This window comes from Pinus tabuliformis, chromosome 8 (genome assembly GCF_031772625.1).
Source record: "Pinus tabuliformis cultivar Carrire ecotype Pingquan chromosome 8, CPIR1, whole genome shotgun sequence".
Classification (NCBI taxonomy): domain Eukaryota; kingdom Viridiplantae; phylum Streptophyta; class Pinopsida; order Pinales; family Pinaceae; genus Pinus; species Pinus tabuliformis.
The window spans coordinates 1192298841-1192325520 of NC_142294.1; the positions used below are offsets into that span (position 1 = coordinate 1192298841).

The window sequence follows — 26680 nt, forward strand, 5'->3', positions numbered from 1 at the left end:
CTGATGGAGGACTACAACCTTTATCAAAATGTGATGGAAAAGGCTAGGGTAATGCTATTTGTTTTTCATTTGCACCTTTTCAGACATTTTGATGACACTTGTACATAAGTAGTTACACAAGTTAAGAGGTTTCATAGCTGTGAAGTGCATGAGCAGCCTAATGTGGTATTGATTCAGTCTAGAAAACCTCCCCTCACAAGTGAAAAACTTCATCACAACCTTCATCAGTGGTGCATACATTTCCAACAAGTATATGAATGGAATGATGTGTGAATGAGCCTCTTTGAAGGGTGATTTCAAGAAGGGTTTGTATTGCTCAAGGTCTAGGTTCATGCCTTTGAACCAATAATCCCCATGACTTGGTATCCCTGTGGGAAGAGAGATGGAAAAAACTGAGAATGTGAAATCAATCCCTGCAATGGTGGATTTGTCTCCTTTCAGATTGGTGGCATTCAAATGAGTGAGCTGCTCATGAAAACCTACTTCTCCCACCCTTTGACAAAACTCTAGGCAGTTGACATCTTCAAAGCATTGTCTTATGAATGGTGAAGAATTGATATCATTGCAATTTGTGGGCTCATACCTTAGAATATCCCCCCTTTATGATGTTTTATTTCTTCGATGATGAAGAATCTCCTTCCATTTTTGAAACCCTAAATGACATGGAAATGGAAAAAACAGTGAGAAGTGACTGAAGTGGTGAGATGAGGGAGTTAGGGAAGGGAAATGGTAGTAGGGAAATTTTGGGAGATGGACAGGGGTTTTAGGAATCCTTAGGAAGTTAAATGGAGGGAAATGAATGAGGGATATGAGCTAGAAAATTTAAACACAGTCCTAGCTAGGGAAACTACCCAACATGATAGATTAGGGCTAGGGTTTGTATGGAGGTGAAGCGGAATGAAGGGAAATAGTTTGTTGGTGAATGGGGATGATGAGTTGCATGCAAATAGAGGTATACGGATAGTTCTTTTAGGGTTTCAAAGCTCAAACTGATCATTTGCAAGACCAAAACATGAAACTCATAGAACACCCTTGAGGACTAAACTCGCCATCATTTTGTTTGTTTTGCCAAAGGAAAAGAGGGAATGAAAATGGTTGTACTTACTTTTTATGAGGCTTAGAGGATGAAGAAAATGGAAGGTAGGCTTGAAGTTTTGATTTGAGTGATTTTTGATGATTTTTGGGAGACTCTGTCCCGTGCACAGTGTAGCTCACTAGTGTGCAGTGCCAAAATGCAACACAATGTTTCTACGCACAAGGCCTACTCCAGAAACGCAACACAATGTTTGTATGCGCAACACCAAGCAAATTTTGCCACATTAAGCTGAAAAACCTGTGTTTTCATACCTAAGCAGGAATGAGCTCAATAACAAGATGAGATAGGAACGCAAATGAAATGTGTACGAGTATTTTTAGCCTTTTATAGACATAACATGATTTTAGGGCCTCAAACATGACTTTCATTCTTTTTGAACTTAGCAACCTTGGATATTTGTAACCTGGAATTTTTTTTGTATATTCTTTGAATAGTGAACCTTCTTTTTTGAAACCTTGAAACTGCAGCTATGAATTACCTATGAAATTACATCTAAAATCAGAATTTATTGAAAATACTTGCTTATCACTACTCATCCTATGCCAAATTTTTATGCATGAAATGAAAGTATTGGTGACATTGAAAACCTAATGACCTAATGGAGACATTAGACTAAGTTAAATCATGATGGTGATGACTAACATGATGATGATATTCTCTTAATGATGACACACTTAGCTGAATGAAGAAAGTGACCGACATGTGAAATTCTTGAGAGAGTAGAGATAGTCCTAGACACACTAACCAGTGACCAAATTTTATTCTGAAAACCTAGTGACATGATAAAATTTGACTTTGAGACCCCTAACAAAATTTGGTAAAAGCATATTTGATCACTAGTGACAGGAAAACCTGAATGACACTAACACAAACCATAGTTTCTTAGTGCATGTATTGTCTCTGGATGGTTCAAAGAAACTATATCCTATTCTTCATGTTCACGTTCCCTCCACTCCATTTTTGTAGCTCAAAACCCTACAAATAAACATGGAGGATCATTAGAAGAAATTGTGGTAATTTTTTGCAAAATTTTTGGGTGTTTTCAATTAATTTTTCAAATCCCTCAGCGTTGTGTGCAACCGCATGTGGAAACCAACATAAATTTGCATGGTTATAGCATTAGAAGCCACACACATCGTGACTTTTGTGTTAAAAAACCAGTCAATGTGTGCAGGCCTAATAAGGGTGAGTTGCACACACCAAGCATGGTTTTTCATTTGATAAACCCCCCCCCCCCCCCCCCCCAAAAAAAAAAAAAAAAAAAAATCACAGTCAAACGCAAAATAAAAACAAGGAAAATGATGATATCAGGGAGATGGTTTACCTAGAGAATATGGCTCGTGATTTGGTCCAACTGTTTGCCCAGAATCAGTGTTTGAAGTTCTTGGTGAAAAATGCACTCTATCACTCTCAAATGGTAAGAAACACAAATGGTAAAAAAAATACTTTTTGGATTTTTATAGGTTTTTAGGCCCATTAAAATATTATTTTTCGCCTATCAGCCTCTGAAATCTAAATTTTTGATGCTTTTGACTATATTTTTGAGTGGTGATGATAATATTTGAGTTTAAGTGTGCAGATCACAAGTTACTAATGAAAATGAATCATTTTAACGTTCAGTACATTTTTATCACTTTTTTGAACTCGTTAAAAACTTATGAAAAAGTGAAACAAGGAGTTCTCTTTATGCCCTTTTCAGACTCCATAAACATGAAAAGATCGTTGAGTACTTGACTATTCAAACTCGTAAAAGTAAATGAGCAGTTTTCTATTTAGTATAAGTTTATCCCTTTTACGGACTAAATTAGAATATTTACGAAAAAGGTATACGTTAACTAATCATGGTCAATAGAATTCTCTAGTGCATTGTTTTACCCTTTTTCGGGCTTGAGGGATTCAATTTACGAAAAATGACACTATGGAGTTTACTTACGTTTTTCTCCTGACTCCCTAAAACTGAAAAACATCGAGCTTTACTTTCTCCATGCTTGTTAAAGTTTTACGTTGAAAGAACTGAACGTGTTTTCTTTTCGTGTCTTTTCAAACTCTTTAAACGTGAAAACAACATTAAGTTACCCCTTCACTGGACTGGTAAAACTTAAATAGTGCAAGACACATCAATCATGATGAGGCTGAACCACTCCCTTCTAGGGTTCGTTAAAAATACATCGAAGGACTCATCCAAAGGATGATCTTAAAGGACAAGCACATGTTATCCTCCTTAAGCTTGCCAAAAATAAAGAGATACTTGCCAATAATGGTGGAGGAGAAGTGGGAAAGAATCTTTATTTTTGTATTATAAAATGAATTATGTCACTCTTGAACATGACACTTTGTCACCTTTTTTGTCCGGGTTGGGAAATCCATTTGCCTCTTAGTTGACCATACCTCATTGAAAGTCTTCAGTTGGTTTGGGTATTTTTTTGAGTCAAATTTTGCCAAGTCAGAATGTCGTGTCAATGATATGTTCAAGAGAAGTCCAACCTCAGCCAAAATTACTTCGACCATCCCTAAGTTATTCCTAGATTACTCCAAATTTTTTTCTTCAAAACTTTACATGAGTTTTCTGTTGTAGGCCCTTTTATGACGAGTCGCTTCCTATCAACTTCAGCTCGCTATCTAGGAAGTTGATCTAGAAACCTTCAGTATATTGTAGCCTGCATGCCTTAATGGAAAGTTTCTCACCTTCGATGACAGGTTCTCATCGTTGACCTTCAATCGAATGATTCTATGAGTGTTCAACATCAGCACATCTATTCGCACTTCATATATTTTACTAAAAGTACCTAAAGAACCATTGACATTATTGGTGGTTTCTTCCACTCTTGTTAAGGGTTCACATTATTGACTAGTAATCAAGTGGTTTCTACCATGTTCGACTACGAGACATTTAGTCACATGGTTATATTCATACTAAAGAACAAGAGATGGAGATCAAGGCACTGGATCTAGTCTCATCCATCGAGGATGTGTGGAGTACATAGATCCATTGATAGTTGCATCCATACTATGTTGTCTATTGACATAGAAATTCAAATGTATTTATGTATTGGTTCTTTGAGACATTTATGCCCTAAGTATGGGAACACCTACCTCAGAGATGATTTGATATTGCATTATAACATTTGATTGATTATTTCAAGTCTCTGACTACAATCTCTAACTCGAATATTGCCATGATAAAGTGTTACAATCATCAAACATCCCTTTTGACTTTTCACTTTAGGGGCAATCTGTTACACGTCATTTTGCCACATTAATAAAATTAACATCAATTTTGTCTTTTGTTATCCATCAAAGTTTTCCAAAGCATCCCCTTGCAAGGCTAGAACCCAAACAATCCCAAAGAGAATAAAATTTTTGGATCTCAAGGCTCAAAAACCTATTTTTGACTTCCTACGCAATTCCATAGTCCATTTCTGTGCATATACAGAAGAGTCCATTACAAAATGCACAAAAGTGCACTCTGTCTAACACTATGGTCTACACACATGACTTAACACAAGTACAAATAAAAAGTAAAGTCTAGAAGCATTGTTAGTCAAATTTTTCCCAACTAACAAGCTTCAAATGTATGCTTATTCAGCCTAACCCCTCCCATCATGAAGCTACTTCCCTCTCTTTGTGGAACCCCTATCCCACCATTTGTGGATCTCATCCCTTTGGAAATGGATCCCAAACCTCCTCCTCTTAGCCTATAAAGAAAACAATGCTAGAGGATTGGGGAGGACTATTGAAGGTAGGATTATGCTACATAAATAAGTCTTAGAAGGCTATTCATCCAAGGACATGGTTGGAGATTGTGAGAAGAGGCTTGTAACATCAAGGCTTTGAGGTTGTAAATTTGTTCTCCATTTTATTAATATAAAATCAACTATTCTTTCGTAATTATGTCTTCTCTAATATCATTTATGGGATTCCTCGATCACTCACATAGGTTATGCTTGGTTATTGATTCAATTTATGATATATGTTGAGTTAATTATTAGTTAATTTATATTTCATTCTATATACTACATGCTTTGATCCTTAGTGTGTTTCTGTCTAGGAAGATCTCATTCAAAACATCATGGACAAGCTGTGGAAAGCGCTAAAATGGTCTCTAAAGCATCAAGGAGAAGCTAATTGTCAAAGGCACTAAAAGGGACTTCGATAGAAATTTTGATAAATGGTAAGTGATCTCTCTCGTATTGTTTGTTTCAATCAATACTAAGCAAAGGAAAGGTAGATATTATTTATTCTTTGCTACTAGATTTCTCTGAGGTCTAGGGAGATCCTTCTTGTCTACAAGAGGGATTAGTCAGCTTAAGAGAGTTGTGGGTTGAGTTATTAGTCCTAGAAACCCTAGGTGGAACAAATGCTCTAGAGCCCTGGATAACTTGGCTAGAGACCAATTTGGTGATGGTTAGCCTTGGACAACTTGGATAGAGACCAATTTGGTGATGGTTAGTGATGTCCAACTGTGAGGTGGAATCACTAGTTGAGGTTTGAGGTGGTTTGGCCTTTGGAATCATTGGTTTGGTTTTGTTGGATTTGTTCCATGTGATCCCACATTCATGTTTGGAGTATGGCACGGGGGTGACTGACTGAAAGAGATATTTGGTTCAGCCTAATCTATGGTTGGGTGGGTCATGGAAGTCCCAAACCTGGTTTCATTTTGCATATGTTCATAAGATCTTATTTCCTCTTGTATTTGATGGGTAAATATATATTTTTTATATGTGGTTTTTATGGTTGTTATATCCTTGTTATTTTTGTTAGTTATATGTTGGTTATGATCATGTTTTATGATAGACTTGATGAATGGCTCCCATCATGTTTTGATTTGAAAATGAGTGAACAATGAATATATGACATAATAGATGATACTTTAGCTAATGTGATAATGCATCAATTCTTCTTAGAGATTCTAAGATACGTATGAGACCCCTAGGCTCAGATATGGTGTTATGGCTTGTAGAATGCATCTTTGTGACATGTTTGATGAAATTCCTGTCATGGCTAGTAGGGGTCCAGTCAAGTCCTTTTTCAATTATTTACATTAGTATCATTGTTTGGATGTTATTTCTGATTTTTGGAAGTTTCATGAAGTTCTAGGCAGTGGCCTGAAACCTAGCCCTGAAAAAGTGGCATAAAATATAGGGTCGCGGGCTCAGAACTAGCTAAAAAAGTCCTGAGTGGCTGGCATGCCCTATTGTGGGAGCAACTGGAGGGTCCCAGTTGAATGCATACTCATGTCATGGGAGCGAATGAGGCTTTAGGTCAATAAAATGTCAATTTACCTCAGGGGTTGGTCACCTATAAGGGTTGGTTGGCTCCTGAAGGTTTTGTAACATGTGTAGAAGGTCATATTGGTTGTGTTTTGTCAGTTCCACTTCCTTAACTATACATGGGGAGTTGAATCAAATCATAGTAGCCTCTCATCACATGTTTACCCCAGTGGACTGGTTAACTTGGGTAAATGTGGGAGGAGGGTGTTACACTAGTGCTTGACATTATTATTATCATCTTTCATATGATGTATGTGACTCTTATTTTCTGTTAATTGGAAGTTCACTCCTTATATGCATTTGAAGTAGTTTTGGAGGGAAGGAACCCTTGGGTTTCGGCCCAACCCGGAGTGTTTAACCCTCTCTTGTATTTTTTTCTTTGTTCCTACTCAAATTATTATAATGTTTCTCTTTTTTCAGTAAGCGTTATATTACAAAATTTGTAGTTGTGGGGTTTTCCTATCACCTCTCTTGTGGGAAGAGTGTTTGGAAGATCTAAATTAACAACCCAAAAATATTTGTTTATGATTTCTTGTAAATTCTTAAGTGTGGGACTGTAATCCTTATGCATGTTTATTTTCTTCACTTTAGAATTTAGCAGCATTGGTTTTGCAGTTAGAAATTGTGTTATAGGTTAGAGTAGATTTCAATAAAATTCAACTAATATTTTCCATGTTATTTACTTTTTTATAATAGTGATCATTTGATGCATGTATTTGACTACTTTATATGGATTTTGTTGACCTGTAGGGGTGGGAACACCTTTCTACATCCACCTGGCCCACTCCATCTCCCTCCTAGACACCTCACATTACCTCCAAGCTCTGCCACCAAGATAACTCTGCTAAGGTAAATGGGGGACATCGTAGGTACAAAATTTGGTGCAACATAAATCTCTGAGGGGTACTAGGCTTGGATATGGAGCTCCCAAACCCTTAACTCACCTTCTTCTACCTTAATCCACCTTATTCTACCTTCAAGACACCATTCTTATCCTCAAAAAGATCTCAGAAGCCCTCATGTAGCAAAACAGGGCTTCCTGTAGCAATACAAGGCCTCCTGTAGCGCTTATTGTAGCAGAATTGTAGCATTGTTTTCATCAACCGAATTCGCTCTATATTTTGACCCTAGCATATTGAAGTTGAATAATGGTCCCCAATCTTTGATTTCATGATTAGGGAAGACTCTAAGACCACTCTAACTCCATTTTCTCCTCACTGCAAACATAAGACAACAAATAGAATTAGAATTAGCATTTTTTTTCATAATTGTGTTGAAGGTTGAATTTCTCATTTTCAAGCAAGTGAAAATAGATAGATGATTCATGAAAGTAGGTTGTTACATTGATTAGGTCTATAAATAGAATAACATGGTTTACTTCTGGATCTAGACTAGCCTTTTCTCCTTTCATGCAATTTTAGTTCAACATTTACCTTGAATGTATGGCACTTTCACTTCTATAGTAGAATCATGTTCATCTCCTTACAACTGTGACTTGTTTTTATCTTTGTAGTTAGCACACATTGATCTGATCTCATGACTTAGGGTGACATGCATAGAACCTAACCTGATGTGTATATAGCATTGTCACCTCTATGTTTGTATGAACCTCGGGTTGATAATTTAAGTTGGGAAGCCCGATAGAGTTGCAACATCCTTGGTGAAATACCAGGTCTCATCACCCTAGACCGGTGAAGATGGGATTGCGGTAAAGCATGATTGTGTATGCCCTCATTAGGCCTAGGAATCCTTGACTAGTGAATGGAGAGATATAAGGTAAATCCTAGACGATGGAGGCTTGTTGGGCCTAGGAATCCTTGACCAGTGAACGGTGGGATATACGATAAAGCCTAGAGATGGAGATAGAAAAATTACTCACAGTTTAGGTGGAGAGATCTAGAGGTATCCATGCTTGTTTAGGGCCTAGTGATTGGTGGGATTGCGGTAAACATTGGTTGTATTGATGAGGGTTTCGGGCCTAGGAATCCCTTGGTGGATATATGGTAAATCTCGGGAAAGCCTTGATTGGTTATGTTAAGAGTCCCACATTTGTGCTTGGAATATGGCACGGGGGTGATTGACTGAAAGAGAGATTTGGTTCATCCCAATCTATGGTTGGGTGGTTCGTGGAAGCCCCTAACTTGGTTGGCTAATGCATATATTAATAAGAACTCATTTTCCTTTGGTATTTCATGTGTAAATGTACTTGTTAATATGAGGTTTCTATGGTTCTTATACTCTTGTTATTTTTTTGGTTATATGTTGGTTATAAGCATGGTTCGAGATAGACTTTGGTTATGCACTCCTCATGATTTGATTAGTACAAGAAAAGTGAATGAATATATGTCCTAATACATGATAATGCAACTATTGTGATAAAGCATCAATTCTTCTTGATGAGTCTCAGATAAGTATGATATCCCTATGCTCAGATATGTGGTTATGACCTGTAAATTACATATTTGTGATATGTTTGGCGAAATGTTTGTCATGGCTAGTAGGGTTCGTGTCAATTATTTATACCAATGTTTGCATCAATAGCTTAAATTAATTGTTATTTATCATTTCTGGAAGTTTCTTTAACTTCTGGGTAGAGTCTGGAGACCTGGCCATGAAAAGGTGGCACAAAATTTCTGGTTATTGGCTAAGAACTGCCTAAAAATAGCCACAGTCGCATGCATGCCTTATTGTGGGAGTAACTGGAGGGTCTCAGTCATATGCATGGCTTGTCATGGGAGCAAGTAGAGGTCTAGATCAAAAAAATGTCAAGTTGTCCCAGGGGTTGGGCACCTGGAAGCGTTGATTATCTCTTGAAGGTTTTATAGCTCTTGAGGAAGGTCAGTTTCGTTTTGTTTTATCAGCTCCATTTCCTTAACTATACATAGGAAGTTGAATCACACCATAGTAAATCTTTGTCACATGTTTACCAAAGTGTATTGGTTAGCTTGGGTAAATGTGGGAGGAGGGTGCTTCAGAGTGGTATCAGAGCATGGTTCACCACTTAGACTGGATGGGTGGAATGTGTTGGTCATGCATACACGTCGGTTGCATATGTGTTCTCTATGCTTGTGGTCTATGTACTTGTTATGTAGGCATGGTTGCAGTTGTGTCTCCATGTGAAAGTTGATGGTGTTATTATTGGATGTATTTGTTGTGAGTGCCTGTTGGTTATGCAATTGTTATGCATGTCCATGTCTACACGTCATTATGCATACATTGACATGGTTATAGTTGTCGTTCATGAGGTCATTGTATGTGGTTGGTATAATCATGCATGGTAATTGGCTGATGGTTGAAGTGATGTTTATATAATGCTATGATTATGTTTATACATGTATTTCACTAATCTACTTGATCTTGCAAATGAGATGTCCTCCCCTAAACTATACTAGCCTATGTTGATTATGTTATGTTTTGGTTTAAGATGACATGGTTTACCTGCGGGAAGAAGATAAAAAATGACAAGCGAGATGGTAGACTACAGTTCACGAGACTCTCCCTATGCATCAGATGAGAAACATGGTGGTGGGAACTCTTCTGACTTAGAATACACATTGAGAAGTTTGAAGGAAGAAATAAGAAGTTGCAAAGAAACTAATGACAAAATCATTCAGGCATAGGAGAAATAAACAGAAGTTCATGCAATATTCCTTTAGAGTTTTTTAGACTTGCAAAGATAGGGAACACTTAGGATCAACCATGGGCAGGAGGATAGGACTAATGGGGCATATGGAAGTAGGTATCATGCTGGGAAAAGTTGGATAAGGATGACATGATCAGAGATGGAAAGGTCTTGGATACACTAGATAGGAGAGGTGATGGACACAGGTTCTATTCCAGTTCTAGTTCTAACATGTACCATGGTCATAATCATTATCATCATTACATGAGGAGTGACAAGGGATATTTTCCAGATGAGTTCAAGAAAGAAAAGCCACATTCCTTTCATGGGGATTTGAAAAAGTCAGAGGATGCAGAGGCATGGTTACTTGGGATGAAGAATTTCTTTGAGATGCATGATTACAAAGAGAACATCAAGTCTAGATTAGAAATCTTCAACCTCAAAGGGAAAGAAGACATCTAGTGGGAAGATGTGAAGCGGGTTAGAGACATCAGGACAAAGGATTTGAGTTGGCATGAATTCAAGAGACTTTTTAGGAATAAATATTTGTCAAAGAGGTACTATGACAGAAAGGCCAAGGAATTATATGAACTAAAGATGGGATCAATGATGGATGAGGAGTATACAACAAAGTTCCTAGAGTTGTTGAGGTACGTACCATATCTTAAGGATGAAAAAACCAAGCTTTAGAGATTTTTCAGTGGATTTCGATTAGAATTTAGCAATCGGATTGAGTATGATGAGCCTTGGTCACTTGAAGACATCATTGGGAAATTGGACCAACATTATGAGAAATCAAAACACAAGACAAAGTCTCAGCAAGGTTGGAAAGGGAAAGAAAATGCTAAAGGTAAATGGAAGCCAAAGCGAACAAAACCCTGGATGCAAGTGAGAAAGAAAATGTAGTGCCTTACAAGAAGTTTAATGGGCCTCATCCTGGAGAACAACATAATAAAGGTGATGGTAAGGGTTGGTTGTAGTGTTGGACGTGTGGTAAGGAGAATCTCAAGAGAGATTGTTCATAGATTCAAGGTGGTAGGCCTCAAACTTATAGTGCACAAGACACATAGAAAGTTGGGGATGTTGAACAGAGCATTCCACAGATTTATGTAGTGATAGATAATAGGTAGGAAGATCACCACACATCTATTATCAAGATGGACGGTAAGCTTTTTAATCAAGTTATTTCTATTTTGATTGACCCCAGATCTAATTATAGTTATGTATGTCCCATCCAAGTGGATAAGTGTGGTTTGAATAAATAAGTGCATGTAGAATATTGGTTAATGCAATTGGCTATAGGTACAAAGAAGATAGTTCATCATTGGGTAAGAGTCTATGCATTCGAGTTCAATGTTATGCCTATCTTGCCACATTTGAATATATTGTCGTTGGGATCATATAGTATGCTTTTGGGTATGGAAGAGTTGTATCTTCATAGGACTAAGATGGAATTTTATGAAAAATATATTCAATGTTTGTATGAAAATCAGGAACAAATAATATTGCAGGGTAAGAATAAAGCTACAACAGTTAGAATGGTGACATTTATGCAAGAAAAATGTAGTCACAAACAAGGGTGTGTTATTTGCAGTGCATATTTATAGTGATAAAGGTAAGGATGGTTAGGATGCAGAAATTATGAAGAGGTACCCAATCTTGCATCAATTTCAAGATGTGTTTCTAGGAGATATTTCAGAGTTGTCGCCTCACAGATAAGTGGAGTTCTCTATTGAGTTGGTATGTGGGGTAGCACCAACATCAAAGGCACCATACAAGATAAGCACACCATATTTAGTAGAGTTGAAGTTACAGTTGAAGGAAATTGACAAGGGATAGATCAATCCAAGTGTATCGCCTTGGTGTGAACCAATGTTGTTTGTGAATAAGAAGGACGATACTCTTAGGTTATGCATTGATTAGTGGAAATTGAATAAGATAACAATCAAAGAATAGGTATACGTTGATAATAATTGACAATTTGTTTGATAAATTGTAGGGATCAACAGTGTTCTTGAATATTGGCTTGAGATCGACATATTATTAGGTGCGCATTAAAGAAGATGACATCTACAAAAATTATTTTCAGACCAGGTATAGGCATTATGATTTTGTTGTAGTTCCATTTGGTTTAACTAATTCTTCAACTAATTTTATGTGCTTGATGAATAGTGTGTTGCATCCTTATCTCGACAAGTTTGTCATTATATTCATTGATGATATATTGATATATTCTAAGAATGAGCAAGAGGATGTCGAACACTTAGCAACAATGTTGAGTTTGCTAAGGGAGCATCAATTATATGCTGAGGTTAGTAAATGCAGTTTCTTTCAAACAAAGGTACATTACTTGGGACATTTTGTTTCCAAGGAAGGTATAGCAGTAGATCCAGAGAAGATAAGAGTTATCATGGAGAGGGAAGTTCATAGAAATCTGGATTAGGTAAGATCATTTATGGGACTAGCGGATTATTATAGGAGGTTCATTAGGAACTTATCTCAAATTTCATATCCAATTAGGTCACTGCAGAGGAAAGGTAAGAAATTTGAATCGAAGAAGGAAAGAGCATCAAGTTTTGAGCAATTGAAGTAGTTGTTGATAGACGCTCCAGTTCTAAATATTGCAGATCTAGACAAAGAGTGTGTGGTGTGTACAAATTCCTGCAAGAGAGGACTTGGTGGAGTCTTAATGCAAGAAGGAAAGGTAGTGTTCTACAAGTCACAGAAACTGAATGAGCACAAGCATAATTGTCCGACACGTGATATTGAGTTGGTAGTGATCATCCATTCATTAAAGATGTGGAGGAATTATCTTCTTGGAGGGAGGTTTGTATTGATTGAGGTATCTGTTTGAGCAACCAAATCTAAATTCCATGAAATTTAGATGGTTTTCCATGATTAGTGAGTTTGACTTTGAGATCTAGTACATTAAGGGAAAGGAAAATAGGGTTGCAGATGCTCTTAGCAGGAGAGTGCAAGTGAATCATATAACAACTATGAGTTCTTATGGGACAAACTTACAGGATCAGATTTTACAAGTAGGACAGTAGGATGACAGGTACATGGATCTTAGGCATAGGTTATAACAGGGTACAGATGATCAGGACATGGACTATCATCTCACAATGAATGGTTTGGTCAGATTTAGGGACAAGATATATGTGCCAAATGAAAGTGAGCTCAAGAAGACTATCATGCAAAAATTCCACGCAAAACCGAATTCAAGGCACCCAAGATATGAGAAGACATTGACTACTGTGAAGAGCTTTTATTATTGGTCGAATCTGAAGAATGAATTGGTAGAGTTTGTGGCTAGGGGCTTAGATTATCAATAGGTCAAAGTAGAATTTAAGCATCCAAGTGGATTACTACATCCGATTCTGATTCTAGAGTGGAAATGAGAGGTCATTTCCATGGATTTCATCATAGGTTTGTCGAAGACATCTAGACATCATGATTCCATCATGGTTGTGGTGGACAGGCTGACAAAGGTAATGCACTTCATTCTAGTGAAGTCTACCTATTAAGCTAGTGATGTAGCATGTATCTTCATCAAAGATGTAGTGAGGTTGCATGGTGTTCCAAGGAAGATTGTGTCAGACATGGATGCTAAGTTCACTTCTAGAGTTTGGAAGGAGTTGTGAGTTGGCCTTTAGCACAGCCTATCATCCACATACAGATGGACAAGCAGAGAGGGTCAACATGATATTGGAGGACATGTTGATGATATATGTCATGCATCAGCAGATGAGATGGGAGGAGTACCTTTCGTTGGTTAAGTTTGCTTACAACAACGAGTATCAGAAGTAAGTGAGGATGAGTCCATCTGAGGCATTGTATGGGAAAATTTATAATACTCCTATCAATTGGAGTGATCTAGTGAACATGTAGTTGATAGGACTAGACATGTTGGCAAAGATGGAAAAATAAGTGCAAGTAATCAAGAAAAATATGAAGGAAGCATAGGACATACATAAAATTTATGCATATCAGAACAAGATGTTTAAGGAGTTTCAGGTTTGGGAATAGGTGTACTTGTGCATCAAGCCCAAGAAGAGATCCTTGAGGATTGGATCATGTGCCAAGATGGCACCTCGATTTTGTGTACCTTTCAATATTCTTGAAAGGATAGGAGCAATAGCCTATTGACTTGCACAACCTATGACAGTGAAATTCCATAATGTTTTCCATGTGTCATTGCTTAAGAAGTACGTTAAAGATGTTGACAATGTGATTGACTGGTCTGTAATGTAGGTGGAGTCAAATGGAGAATTACAACTAGAACCTTAGTGTATTTTTAAGAGAAAGATGCTCATGCTTTAGAGACGAGAAATCGAGCAGGTTAATGTGTAGTACAAGAACTTTGAGCCTGACGAATCTACATGGGAGATGATTGAACAAATGCAATTATGTATCCTTCTCTATTCGCTAGTTGAGCGAATGTTTCTGGCATATGTTTTTGTGTGATGTTTTGGTATATGTATATATGTATATGGATGTAAATACTTCCATGAACTGTGTCATAAAGATCCAATAAGCGATATGAGTGTCATGTTGTTATGTTTCTCATGTAGGTTTGCTTTCAGCAAGTTGATCATTATAAATATTGCATCAAGCTAAGTTATAAAGCTCCATGGGTAGTATGCTTTTCTTTTCAGTAGTCTTATTGGTTGTAGGTGTTATTGAACACCGAGGATGGTGTTCCCCCAAGGGGGAGGGTTCTATAACAACCTTGATAAAAATTTCATCTAATAAAGTTAATATAGGAAAAATAATAACCAAGTTCATGGGACACTTATTCCAAGCTGAATTTTGGGGAAAACATCCTAGTGTGGGTGTTCATTTGGTTTATTATGGCGAATGAAATTTGTAAAGGCAATGGAAAAGGCTTTGAAAAGGCAAGAGACAATAATTGGCATTTTATTTATAAAAATAAAGAAAATTAGGATAAAAGGAAGGTGAAAGGTCACAGGTTACATGTGAGGAAGAAAATGAAGGAAAAATAATGGAAAATGAAGAAAATAGAGGCCTCATTGATAAGAGGGCTTTTAAGGATCAATTCACGACCTTTTTTATCAGTCCAATTTTGGAGCTCTCTCTCTATTCTCTCTCTCTATCATTCTTTTGGACACTTAGAGTATTCTTAGACCACTCTAGCATTATAAAAAAGAAGGAAAAGGTAGGACAATAAATAAAGAGGAAGCAAGTATCAAACAAGGAAGAGCGGGATTCAAACGGCCACAACTGGATTACTTGTAAGTATTGAGTTGCATGTATGATTTCCTTGCTATTTTTGGAATGCATGGTACATGTATGTGTGTTTTTGGTTATTTTGTTGTCTTTGGCATGGGTTTTTCCAAGTATGACAATGGTTTTGAGCCTTGCCTTTCCATTTCTAGATAGCCATGGTGTGATGGGGTTCTCTTGTTTTGGTTGACCTGGATTGTTGGATGGTTTCGAAACTGAGTGGGGTGGTCTCAAGGGAGAAACACAAGGCCTAGGAATCCTGGGACTAATGAAGGTGGGAATGTGGTAAAGAGTGATTGTATATTCCCTCATTAGGCCTAGGAATCCTCGACTGGTGAATGGCAGGATACACAGTAAAGCCTATAGGGTGGAGCCTCGTTGGGTGTAGGAATCCTCAACCAGTGAATAGTGGGACATATGGTAAATCCTAGAGGTGGGGATGGAAAAATTCCTCACGGTTTAGGTGGAGGGATCCAGAGGCATCCATGCTTGTTTAGGGCCTAGTGATCTGGTGAGATTGCGGTAAAGCCTCATTGTATTGATGAGGGTTCCAGACCTAGGAATCCCTTGGTGGATATATGGTAAAGCCCAAGGAAGAATTGATTGGTATTGTTTTGATTCCAACATATGCTTAGAATATGGCACGAGGGTGATTGGATGAAAGAAAGATTTGTTTCAACCCAATCTATGGTCGGGTGGTTCATGGGAGTCCCTGACTTGGTTAGCTTATGAATACATTAATAAGAACTCCTTTTTCCTTCGGTATTTAATGTGTAAATGTACTTGTTAATATGATGTTTCTATCATTTTTCTACTCTTGTTATTTTGTTGGTTATAAGCATGGTTTTGGACAGACTTTGGTTATGGCTCTCATCATGATTTGATTAGTACAAGAAATGTGAATGAATATATGACCTATAGATGATAATGCAAATATTGTGATAAGGCATCAATTCTTCTTGATTATTCTTAGATAAGTATAACACCCCTATTCTCAGATATGTGGTTATGACCTATAGATTACATGTTTTTTATATGTTTGACAAAATACTTGTCACGGCTAGTAGGGGTTAGGTCAAGTATTTGTACCAATGTTTGCATTAGTATCTTAAATTCATTTTTATTTATCATTTTTGGAAGCTTCTTGAATTTATGGTCAGAGGCCCAAGAACTAGCCCTGAGACAGTGGCACAAAATCCAAGTTGATTGGCTCATAAATGTTTGAAAAAGGCCACAGTCGCATGCATGCCTCATTGTGGGAATTACTGGAGGGTCTTATTCACATGCATGGCTTGTCATGGGAGCGACTATAGGTCTAGCTCAGCAAAATGACAAGTTGTCTTAGGAGTTGGGCACCTGGAAGGGTTGGTTGTCTCGTGAAGGTTTTGTAGCTCTTAAGGAAGGTCAAATTGGTTTTGTTTTATCTATTCCACTTCCTTAACTGTACATGGGGAGTTGAATCACATCATAGTAACTCTTCATCACATGTTTACCATAGTGTACTGGTTAGTTTGGGTAAATGTGGGAGGAGGGTGTTACAGGAGACCTGAAACAAGGGCAAGAATATAGATCTATAACCAAAGAAAAAGAGTGAAGCATTTTCTTGTAACCATTCAACGTGCCAGGGAAATGAGTCATCTGAATTATACACAAGCTATCTAAACTATGGAAGAGAATTAGAGTCATATAAATCCTCATAGCCTAGAATCCAATGTGAAGATCTGAGAGAAAATACCCAAGCAAAGATTACATAAATAATACTCATAAACTAAATTTGCACCCCCTATTGCGGATCACCCTAATGGGGTATATATAGCAATTTTCCATTGATGTAGGTTCCTAACTTTAGATGGGCTGACATGCACTTATTGAAGCCATCTTAAAGACAACGTTGATTTTTAAATAAAATACTTTTCCCTCCAACAAGGCTGACATAAAATTTGAATTTGAATTCATGATTTCCCTCCAATGATTTGAGCCGAGATGGAAATCACTAATAAATTTACTTTAATAATATTTTGGAGTCATGAGATGGCTAGGGGATTTCTCCCTAGCTACCAAAATTAACACATTTCGTCCGTAATTTCTCTTTCAATATTTTCTTACAAACTCGTTAAAATATAATTTTTTCAACATACTACCATCCATTTCATTAATATTATTCGCTAATTGGGACAACCTAAATTCTAAGGATTTACTTTCTTCATGATTTAAGGATGAGCCCTTAGGAGGTTTAATGGGTGTAGTGGTTTTATTTAGAGGCATGTTGGAAAATAATAATAGTACTCCTTTTTATCACAACTTTTAGTCACTAAAAAAATGGATCTTCTAACCAAAACTTAGGTCACTTGTAAGTTACACACCTTTAAAACCTTAATTTGGATAATATCAAAATGACTAAATAGTTTCTTGATACATCTTAAGATTTTCAAAGTTTGGTCTATAATAATTTGATATGTCTTTTTATCAATTCCATTAGTTTGACTATTCCATTGGTTTGACTAGAATTCAATGTGTCAAGTGAAAGTTATGGTAACTTCCCTAAAACTTGTTGATTTTTTATCTTTTCCCATAAAAAAATTGTATAGCATGCCACGTGTCCAATTCTTCAAATATAATTATGTAACTTTTCCTTAAGGTATTGTATGTCTCATGTGATACTTGAATATTTCCCAATTTGAAAAGTCATAGAAAAGAAGTTATAGAAAAAATACCATGCTAACCCATTTGAAACTAATTTCGGGATACTTCACAAACACTAACTTTTATAAATTATTTCTCCAAAAGCATGATGAAACAAACATTGAAATGTAAACTAAAATGTTCCTTGAGATTTATCCTTAATATGATCAAAGTATTACCATCTGAAATTTATTAGAAAAACGTTATAGCAAAAATTTCAAATTTAGTTGTTTGAAACTAATTTTGGGAGCATGTATAATCCCTAAATTTCTTAAATCATGTCTACGAAAGTAGAGAGACAAAATATGAAATTTGAACTAGATTTTCTCCAATATTTCTCTACAATATGGTCCAACGTTTATCATTTGAAACCTTCGAGAAAACTATTATAGTGGAAATTCCAAAACGACCTATCTAAAATTGATTTCAAGAGCATTCAACAACCCTTGCTTCCTTAGAGCACATCTTTGAAAATATATAAAAACAATATTTGAAATTTGAACTAAACATTCCCTGCGATTTTCCCTCATTATGGTCCAAGTTTCACCGTCTGAAAACACCCAAAATTTATAGTGAAAATTCCAAGATGACCTATTAGAAGAAGTAACACCCTAGGATCATGAGATATGGTACTAAATTTTATGAACCTTGTGCCAAAAGAATGATAAGAAACCAATAATTACAATCCTATTTGAGGAGAAAACCTCATTCTACAACAAAGAGAATGTAAAAGACAATATCTAATGATCCTAAGTCTAGGTCTCCTTACTGTGTGTACGAGTATACATGCAACCATACATACATACATAAGAGACAAAGTGTACAATTATAATAAAATGGGACTATGAGAGGTTCTAGTGTACATAACAATTTAAAAATAGAAATTTAATCACACAACATCTATGGCTTAATAAGGGTTAACATGGAGCTTATATTGAGCTTAACATATAACTTGTATTTCTGCAGAGTTCTCAGGATCTATTAAGTTTCCTACAAATGTTCTTCATTATTTTTTCTAAAGTGAGGATGGCATCCAAATATGCAAAAACAAAATAATTTTTGAATGATAGAAAAATATCATCCATCATCCTCACGAATGTCATTAGAGCATTAATCAAGAAAAAAGGAATAACCAATCATATAAAAAAAAATTCTTTAGAAATGAAGGTGGTCTTTCATACATTAGGTTGTTCAACTAGTACCTAGTGATAGCTTGACTTTACATAAGTCTTAATAAATAACTCTACACCCTTAAGTTGATCAATAAGATTGTTAAAATGGGGTATCATGTCTTAGTTTATGGCAATGATTTAGTCCAAGGCTCCATAATCAATACAGAGTCACCATGTCTCATCCTTCTTCTACACCAATATAATTGGGCTTTCATGAGGTGAGTAGCTTGGTCAAATGTTTCCCCTTTTGATGAGATCATGAATTTGGAATTTATCTCATCATTCTCTAGAAGTGATCATTTGTACATTGGACCATTAAGAAAAAAAGGACTAGCCATCAAGTCAATTCAATGTTTAACTTGGAAATGCAAAAGCACCATTGTAGGTGAAGTAAAGATATCTTTATATTCATCTACAATTTTTTCCACTTGATTTTGATATGTAGAGAGGCCCTATACTAAGGTAGTGGATGTCATAGTGACCTTCCATCCCCCTTCCAATTGAACCATGAAGAGGAAAATGCTATATTGTGAGATATTATCTTCAAGCATTAATTGTTTGGGATCAAGGAAACTATAATAGTCTAAACAACCTCTACTACCCTCTAGAACTAGCTTCCCAAAGTAACAATGGCACTATGAGGCTTGGACTACAAAGAAACAATACATTCCAATATAGGTTTGTCCTAAAAGAATATCACAAACTTCAATAGGTGAAATATCACATAGTACCTCATCTATGAAGGGTTTGATGCCATAATACATGCAACATTGGTTGTTGATGTTGATGTCATTTCCTTTGCTCAACTAACCGATGGTGTATAGTTGGGGGTGTATCATTTTCAACAACTTCAGTTGATGATTTTGGCTAAGATTAGGTTCTTCTAGCTAACACCCTTGACAATGTAATGTAATGGAGTCTCCTTCATGCAAATATGTGAATGGAAGAAGTGTTCCCTCTCTTCAAGCTCCTTTAACTCTTTTAGTTGGATTTTGTGGTTGTAATGGTATAACTATGTTCTACATCAATTATTTCCTTTACCTTATCCTACATCATATCAAAGTTGAGCCTCGATCCAGTTCTTTTTCTTTTATCATGGTCAACATTGATTATTTCAAGTGACATGTATTAGTGTTGTTCGAGAGGATTTTATGAAACTCGCACGACTTTCTAATGTGGTTAACTTTTTCAACTTCCAGTTACCCTTATTTCCTCCTCTCTTGGACTAGTTTTCTTGAGGTTGGATATCCTTGCTATGTCATTTATTCTTTGTGTTAGGGCTATCATTACCATGCTTCAATTGTAACAAATTTGCAAACCCAAGCTCCTCCTTATTCCTTTTCTTAAGTTTATATTTGGTTTTGACAACATACCAATAAGTAGCTCCCAATAAGGATATTTCCATGAAATCCATTTTTGTTTGAATGTACCTATGTAGACCACTACAATACTTCAAAAACAAGTGCTACTTGAAGTCTCTGATACCTAGATTTGAGTTGAAGGTATGGAAGATATTGATGTACTTCAACAATGTTTATTCTCCAAAGATAGAGTTATGCATTATTATATTGTTTATCACAGTTTCCAATAAAGTAGAATTCCTCCATGATGACATCAACATATTTGCCAAAATGGGTTCTATCCTAAATGTTTGAACATTCAGGAGTTGAAAAACCACCAAGATGATGAACTATCCATTATGAATGTGGAAGAGGTAAGTGGGAATTAATATCAACCTAAAATAAGATAATTATTGGTCTAGATGGCAAGCGGCCTAAATGGCCCCGCCTACAACTATACCAATGAATAAGCTTCACCTTCCCTATCTTTGTGACTCTATAATTCCTTAATGCATCATTTCTATTCTATTTTGTTTCCATAATAATTCATGGTATCTCTTTATACCAAAGACTTGATACACTAGATACCCTCCAAAAATGTCACCAAGGGAATCAACACACATGAAGTCTGAAGTGTTCTCTCTTTTCTGCCATTAATAGTGAAGCAACTTCAATACAAATTTGTTGTGGAGTTGTGTTGTTTCTATTCAACCTTGATTTTATACACGTTGGCATAAAAAGTATCCAATTTTTTCCTTTCATTAACATTGGGTAATATAAAATTAATATAAAAATATTTTATTTAAAATGAAAAGCTAAACATCTTTTGGACATTTTTTTTTTTTTCGTAACATTTCGGCATCTCAAAATTATAAAATTAACACATACTATTGTGAAAAAAAACAACTCTCGAAACAACCTAATCAACTTATTAGGCTTATTTATTTGAGGATTGTTTGGAATAATGGCATGACTGTCACAAACTTCCAGTATCCTCTTATTTGCAGTTCCACCAACCTGGCACTGAGAGTTGTTAGACCAATCAGTTGTGTGAGTTGTTAGAGTGATCAGAGGAGAAATGTATGAAGTTCGAAATGCGTTTCATCGTGGGAGGAGCATTCTCAGATTTTGGATGGAAGAGATGGAAGACATGGTCCTCGCCTTCCGTCGTAAACAAAACGTCTTTGCCTGCCGCCTTTAAAGCTTTATAGTACAAAATACCACCATCTCTCAGCGTGTGCTCTCCCGCCACAAATACAAGCACTCGACCATACACAAGAGTGGAGAGCGGAGCAGAAGTCAGTCCAACTGGGTTAGAAAATGGGTGGTCTTTGTTCGCCCCTGCGGGGAGAGCGATGTTCCATAACGGATCTGTATAATAGCCGCTAAATAATGTATTCAATTCTTCTGAGTCAAAGAAAGGGTGAACCAGAATGGCCCCTTGGAAACGCAGGCCATCCCATTTCCTTCCACTCGCAAGGATTCCCAACTGATGCACGATGTTGCCTCCGGCACTGTCACCTGCCACGAACACCTTCCTAAAATCTGCGCGTGAAGCGAGTCACGGATCCACAGACACCCCATCCAGCGCCACTGCTTGACGGTCAAGCCATTCAAGAACACCAAAACAATCGTCATAAGCCGCAGGGAGGCGATGCTCAGGGGCTCTCCTGTACTCCACTGATACACAAATCACCTTGGCTTCTGTAGCCACTTCATTAAGATAGTTGTGATACGGAGGTGAAGCAGCGGATTCGATGCAGAAACCCCCTCCGTGAACATAAACAAGCAGTGGCACTTTTTCTTTTCCATCCGTAACGTCTAGCCGGGGGAGGTAGAGACGAACGAAGATGCTTGTTTCAGGATTGATCACCACGTCTTTGGATGCGACTGCATGCAAATCAAGAGATTCGAGCTCTGGAGAAGGGGGAACCGTACTCTCATCGGCCAAGCGATCAATACTTCCGTTTTCGTAAATTCTCACAAATACAGGAACCTCAACAATGATAGATAAAGGTAACGACGACTCCATATTTGTTGGCTGTACAGTACACCAAACAAAGCACATGCAGGCAAAACAAAAAATTGTCAGACACGCAGTCACAATTTACAAAGCCCAGCGACAAAACAAAGCACATGCAGGCAAAACAAAAAATTGTCAGACACGCAGTCACAATTTACAAAGCCCAGCGACAAAGCCAATATGTATTTAAAAGCTCAGGTACCGAATACTTCTTACCATATTTCCGTAACAGAAATGCAATGAACCGCCGACGCGGGGGAACGAAATGTAATGTGGTTTTGGAATAAAGCACAGACGTCGCCAGACTTTCGTTCCACGGCACGACGTTCCTCCACTTATTCCAACGCCCATGAACGATGCATAATGCGACTCCACTAATTGTCGGACATCCTTATCCTGATTGCACATTGTGCAAATCGGAGGGCTCCAACGCCTACACTTTCAAATTCGGAAATATTTGTGCGCATCCAACGCTGACTTTTTATCTCTACTTTCGATATCGGAATTTTGTTATAAAAAGGGTCTCATATTTCCTCTTTGATTTGGTAAAATTGTGCTGCTGTGTTGCTCACAAAATTCATTTTAAAAAGGGACTATTTTAAAACAAGCATAGTGACTGATTTTAAAACAAGCATAGATCTATTTTAAGTAAGGATTTAATATGAGTTGAAGGATTTAATATGAGTTGAGAAAGTTTAAAAAGTTGATTGATTTTAAAATCAGCATAGATTCATTTTAAAATAAAGATTTAACATTAACATGAGTAGAGAGATCAAATTTTTTCAGATGCAAATTTCTTTACCTTAAAATATAAATGTTAAATTGTATTTTTAAAAGCAAAATAGAATATAAGGCCAAATAAACATTTTAACCACTATATTGCACGAAAACCGTTCTTGAGCATTGTGAAACTCGTTCCAGTGGTTCCCATACTCCCTGGAACTTTGGAGCTGCACACGAACATTCATTTTTTTGTGGGAACCGCAAAAGGAGCTTTGGACGGTTTCCAAAGTTGTGGAGGCGCAAATGGGGCAATGTTCCGGTGTTCCCAGTTCACTAGACGAAAATTGGCAGGAATTTTTCTGGCGCCAAAAAGAACCTCCAGTTCCTCCCTAAATGCTGGTTTCTACTCCTTTCACTCTGAGGTTTTTGTTTGCTATTGAGAGCTTTTTTCTACTCCTCCTTTCACTCTGAGGTTTTTGTTTGCTATTGAGAGCTTTCAATGGGGTCTGTTGTTTGGTGTTGAGAGTCGGAGAGCGAATTGACTTGTTTGGTGTTGAGAGCTGGGGCGAATAGTGGTTGACAACCCTTCAACAATAAACAACTTGTTGTTTCGCCTTCAAAGGTTCAGGTAAGAATCAAGATCAAACATATTTTATGTAAATATTTTATGTTGTAAATCATTGAGGTAAGATCTATCGAGCAGGTTGTAATGTCGAGCAACCATTTCAGCGTCTTCACCTATAGACTATAGTTAGCTTCATTCCACGAGATACAGTGGCTTAACTCATCCTTTGACTGAAAACACGCTTAACTTATCAGTCATGGTTCAAAGACGGTTGGATCAAAAATTTTGTCACGCGCTTAACTCTGGGGAGGAACCGACAATTCCGGGAGGCTTCATGTGTGTGTCTATCTCTCTCTGCTCTCAACATTTACGACTTTGTAGCAGTATCGGCTGAAAAGGATATGAGAGGCTTCATGTGTGTGCCCAACTCTCTCTGCTCTTTGTGAATTACAATGCCACTCTCCTTGTGGTTGTTTTGGACTTTGTGCGTGTCCTACCCCTTGTGCTTCTCCACTCTCAGTCGTTTCTATTGAGTGTTAGTGTTATGCCTTCCACATGAACACAGAAGCTCATTCCCTTCCCCACTCCTTAAAAACCAATTTGTATTTCTTCTGAGGATCCCTTCCTAGGATGATGTTAGCAAGAAATGAATTTCCCGGTTTGGAAACCATTGAAAACCTTCAGCGCAACTGATTCTAAGTGTTTATTTGCTGTGATGAACCAAACTCTATGTGTCGTAATAGTTACACTTTGTTTACTTGGAAAGTTGAAAACTTCCAACCTTGTCGTTAGAGGCACCATACCTTTAACCCATTTATTTATAATCTCTATAGATGAGAGGGCTATAAGCCTAACTTTGATATGACCTCAACTAGAGAGGGCTATAAGCCTAACTTTGATATGACCTCAACTTTGATGTTATCATGTAATTTATTTATTTTTTTTAACTTGGATAGTTATTTTTATTTAGACGGTAGATTTTTAATAATAAAGAAAATTCAAGTATCTAACTTCATTTTTATTTCCCATTCGCTTCTATACATCAAATTTCAAAATAGTCTACAATGTAATTAAGTTAAATATTAAAATACAAGAAGCAATCAAATTTGCAAAGTGCAATTCCTTAAGGCCTTTGGTGATGTGCAAACGAATATGGGAGCAAAACTTGACAACATAGAACCTTGGCATAATGACTCATGGGACCTCATATTGAAAATCTGCTAAAAAAATGCTCAATTTGTTTTTCTATTGTCTTGGACTTCTTCTCATCTCATTGATATGCTGTCATAGATATATTAGTAATGGTGCGAAATTAACTTACATAGTTGTTCCTAGTAAGTATGGAAAGAAATAAAAAGTACTTGGGTGTAAGCCCTTAACCACTTAAAAGTTCAAAGAAAATATTAGTTTATGCTAATTTATTTCATTATTTTTTTTATGTTAACACTTTTTTTGATAACGAAATGAAAAACATCAAAGTTTTTCTATGTTGCACGGAAATCGTTCCTGAGAACTGGGAAACTTGTGCTGGTGGTTCCCACGCTCCTTGGAACTTTGGAGCTGCACATGAACATTCCTCTTTTTGTAGGAACTACAAAGGGAGCTTTGGATGGTTTCTATAGCTGTGAAGGTGCAAATCAGGCAACATTCTAGCGTTCCCAGTTGACTAGACGGAAATTGGCAGGAATTTTCTTTGGCACCAAAAATAACCTCCAATTCCTTTATAAATGTTGGTTTCTACGCCTCCTTTCTCTCTGAGAATTTTGTTTGGTGTTGAGAGCTTTCGCTGAATTCTGTTGTTTGGTGTTGAGAGCCAAAGAGCGCACTGACTTGTTTGGTGTTGAGAGCTCTACGAACAGTGGTTGAGAGCCCTTTAGCAATAAACAACTTGTTGTTTTGCCTTCAAAGGTTCAGGTAACAATCAAGATGAAGCATATTTTGTGTAAATATTTTATGTTGTAAATCATTGAGGTAAGATCTATCGAGTAGGTCGTAATGTGGGGCAACTATTTTTGCATCTTCACTTATAGACTATAGTTAGCTTCTTTCCACGAGTTATAGTCATGCGCTTAACTCATCCTTTGATAGAAAACACGCTTAACGAGTTATCAATCATGCTTCAAAGACGGTTGGATCAAAAATTTTGTCATGCGCTCAACTTTGGGAAGTAACTGACAAATTTAGGAGGCTTCATGTGCATGTCCAACTCTCTTTGCTCTCAACATTTTTGACTTTGTAGCACTATCGACTAACAGTGATATGAGAGGCTTCATGTGCATCCCCAACTCTCTTTTCTCTATTAATTACAATGCCACTCTCTCTATGGTTGTTTTATATTGTGTACATTTCCTACCTCTTACGTTTCTCCACTCTCAGTGGTTTCTGTTGAGTGTTAGTGTTATGCCTTCCACATGAACCCAGAGGCTCATTCCCTTCCCCACTCCTTAAAAACCACTTTTTATTTCTTCTAAGGATCCCTTCCCGGGATGATATCAGCAAGGAATGAATTTCCAGGTTTGGAAACCATTGAAAACCTTCAGCACAGCTGATTCTAAGTGTCTATCTGTTTTGATGAATCAAACTCTATCTGTCATAACAATTTCACTTTGTTTACTCAGAAAGCTGACAACTTCCAACGCTGTCATTAGAGGCACCATACAATTAACCCATCTACTTCTAATCTCTATAGATTAGATGGCTATAACCCTAACTTTGATATGACCTCAACTTTGATGTTATCACGTAATTTGATTTTTTTTTGAACTTGGATAACTATCTTTAGTTAGATGGTAGATTTTTAATAATAAGGAAAATTCAAGTATTTAACTTCATTTTTATTTTCAATTTTGCTTCTATACATCAAATTTCAAAATAGTTTGCAATGTAAGTAAGTTAAATATTAAAATACAAGAAGCAATCAGATTTGCAAATTGCAATTCC

At 36.8% G+C, this 26680-nt stretch overlaps 1 protein-coding gene across 1 annotated transcript; it reads right to left on the bottom strand.

The window, feature by feature from the left end:
* Positions 1–21471: 21471 nt before the first annotated feature.
* On the bottom strand, positions 21472–22860 carry LOC149239645 (putative carboxylesterase 1). The gene is made up of 3 exons (XM_089369931.1): positions 22669–22860; positions 22059–22470; positions 21472–21974 (listed from the first exon to the last, which is right to left on the bottom strand). The coding sequence occupies exons 1-3, from the start codon at positions 22858–22860 to the stop codon at positions 21472–21474; spliced, it is 1107 nt and encodes a 368-aa protein (XP_089226057.1).
* Between the last annotated feature and the right edge of the window lie 3820 nt (positions 22861–26680).

Excerpts from the sequence above, each read along its gene's own strand:
- LOC149239645 (XM_089369931.1), bottom strand. The coding sequence starts at position 22,860 with ATGTGCAATCAGGATAAGGATGTCCGACAATTAGTGGAGTCGCATTAT. Across the intron at positions 22,471-22,668 it reads ATTTCTGTTACGGAAATATG|CCAACAAATATGGAGTCGTC; the intron begins GTAAGAAGTATT and ends TGTACTGTACAG. Across the intron at positions 21,975-22,058 it reads CCCTGCGGCTTATGACGATT|ATTTTAGGAAGGTGTTCGTG; the intron begins GTTTTGGTGTTC and ends CTTCACGCGCAG.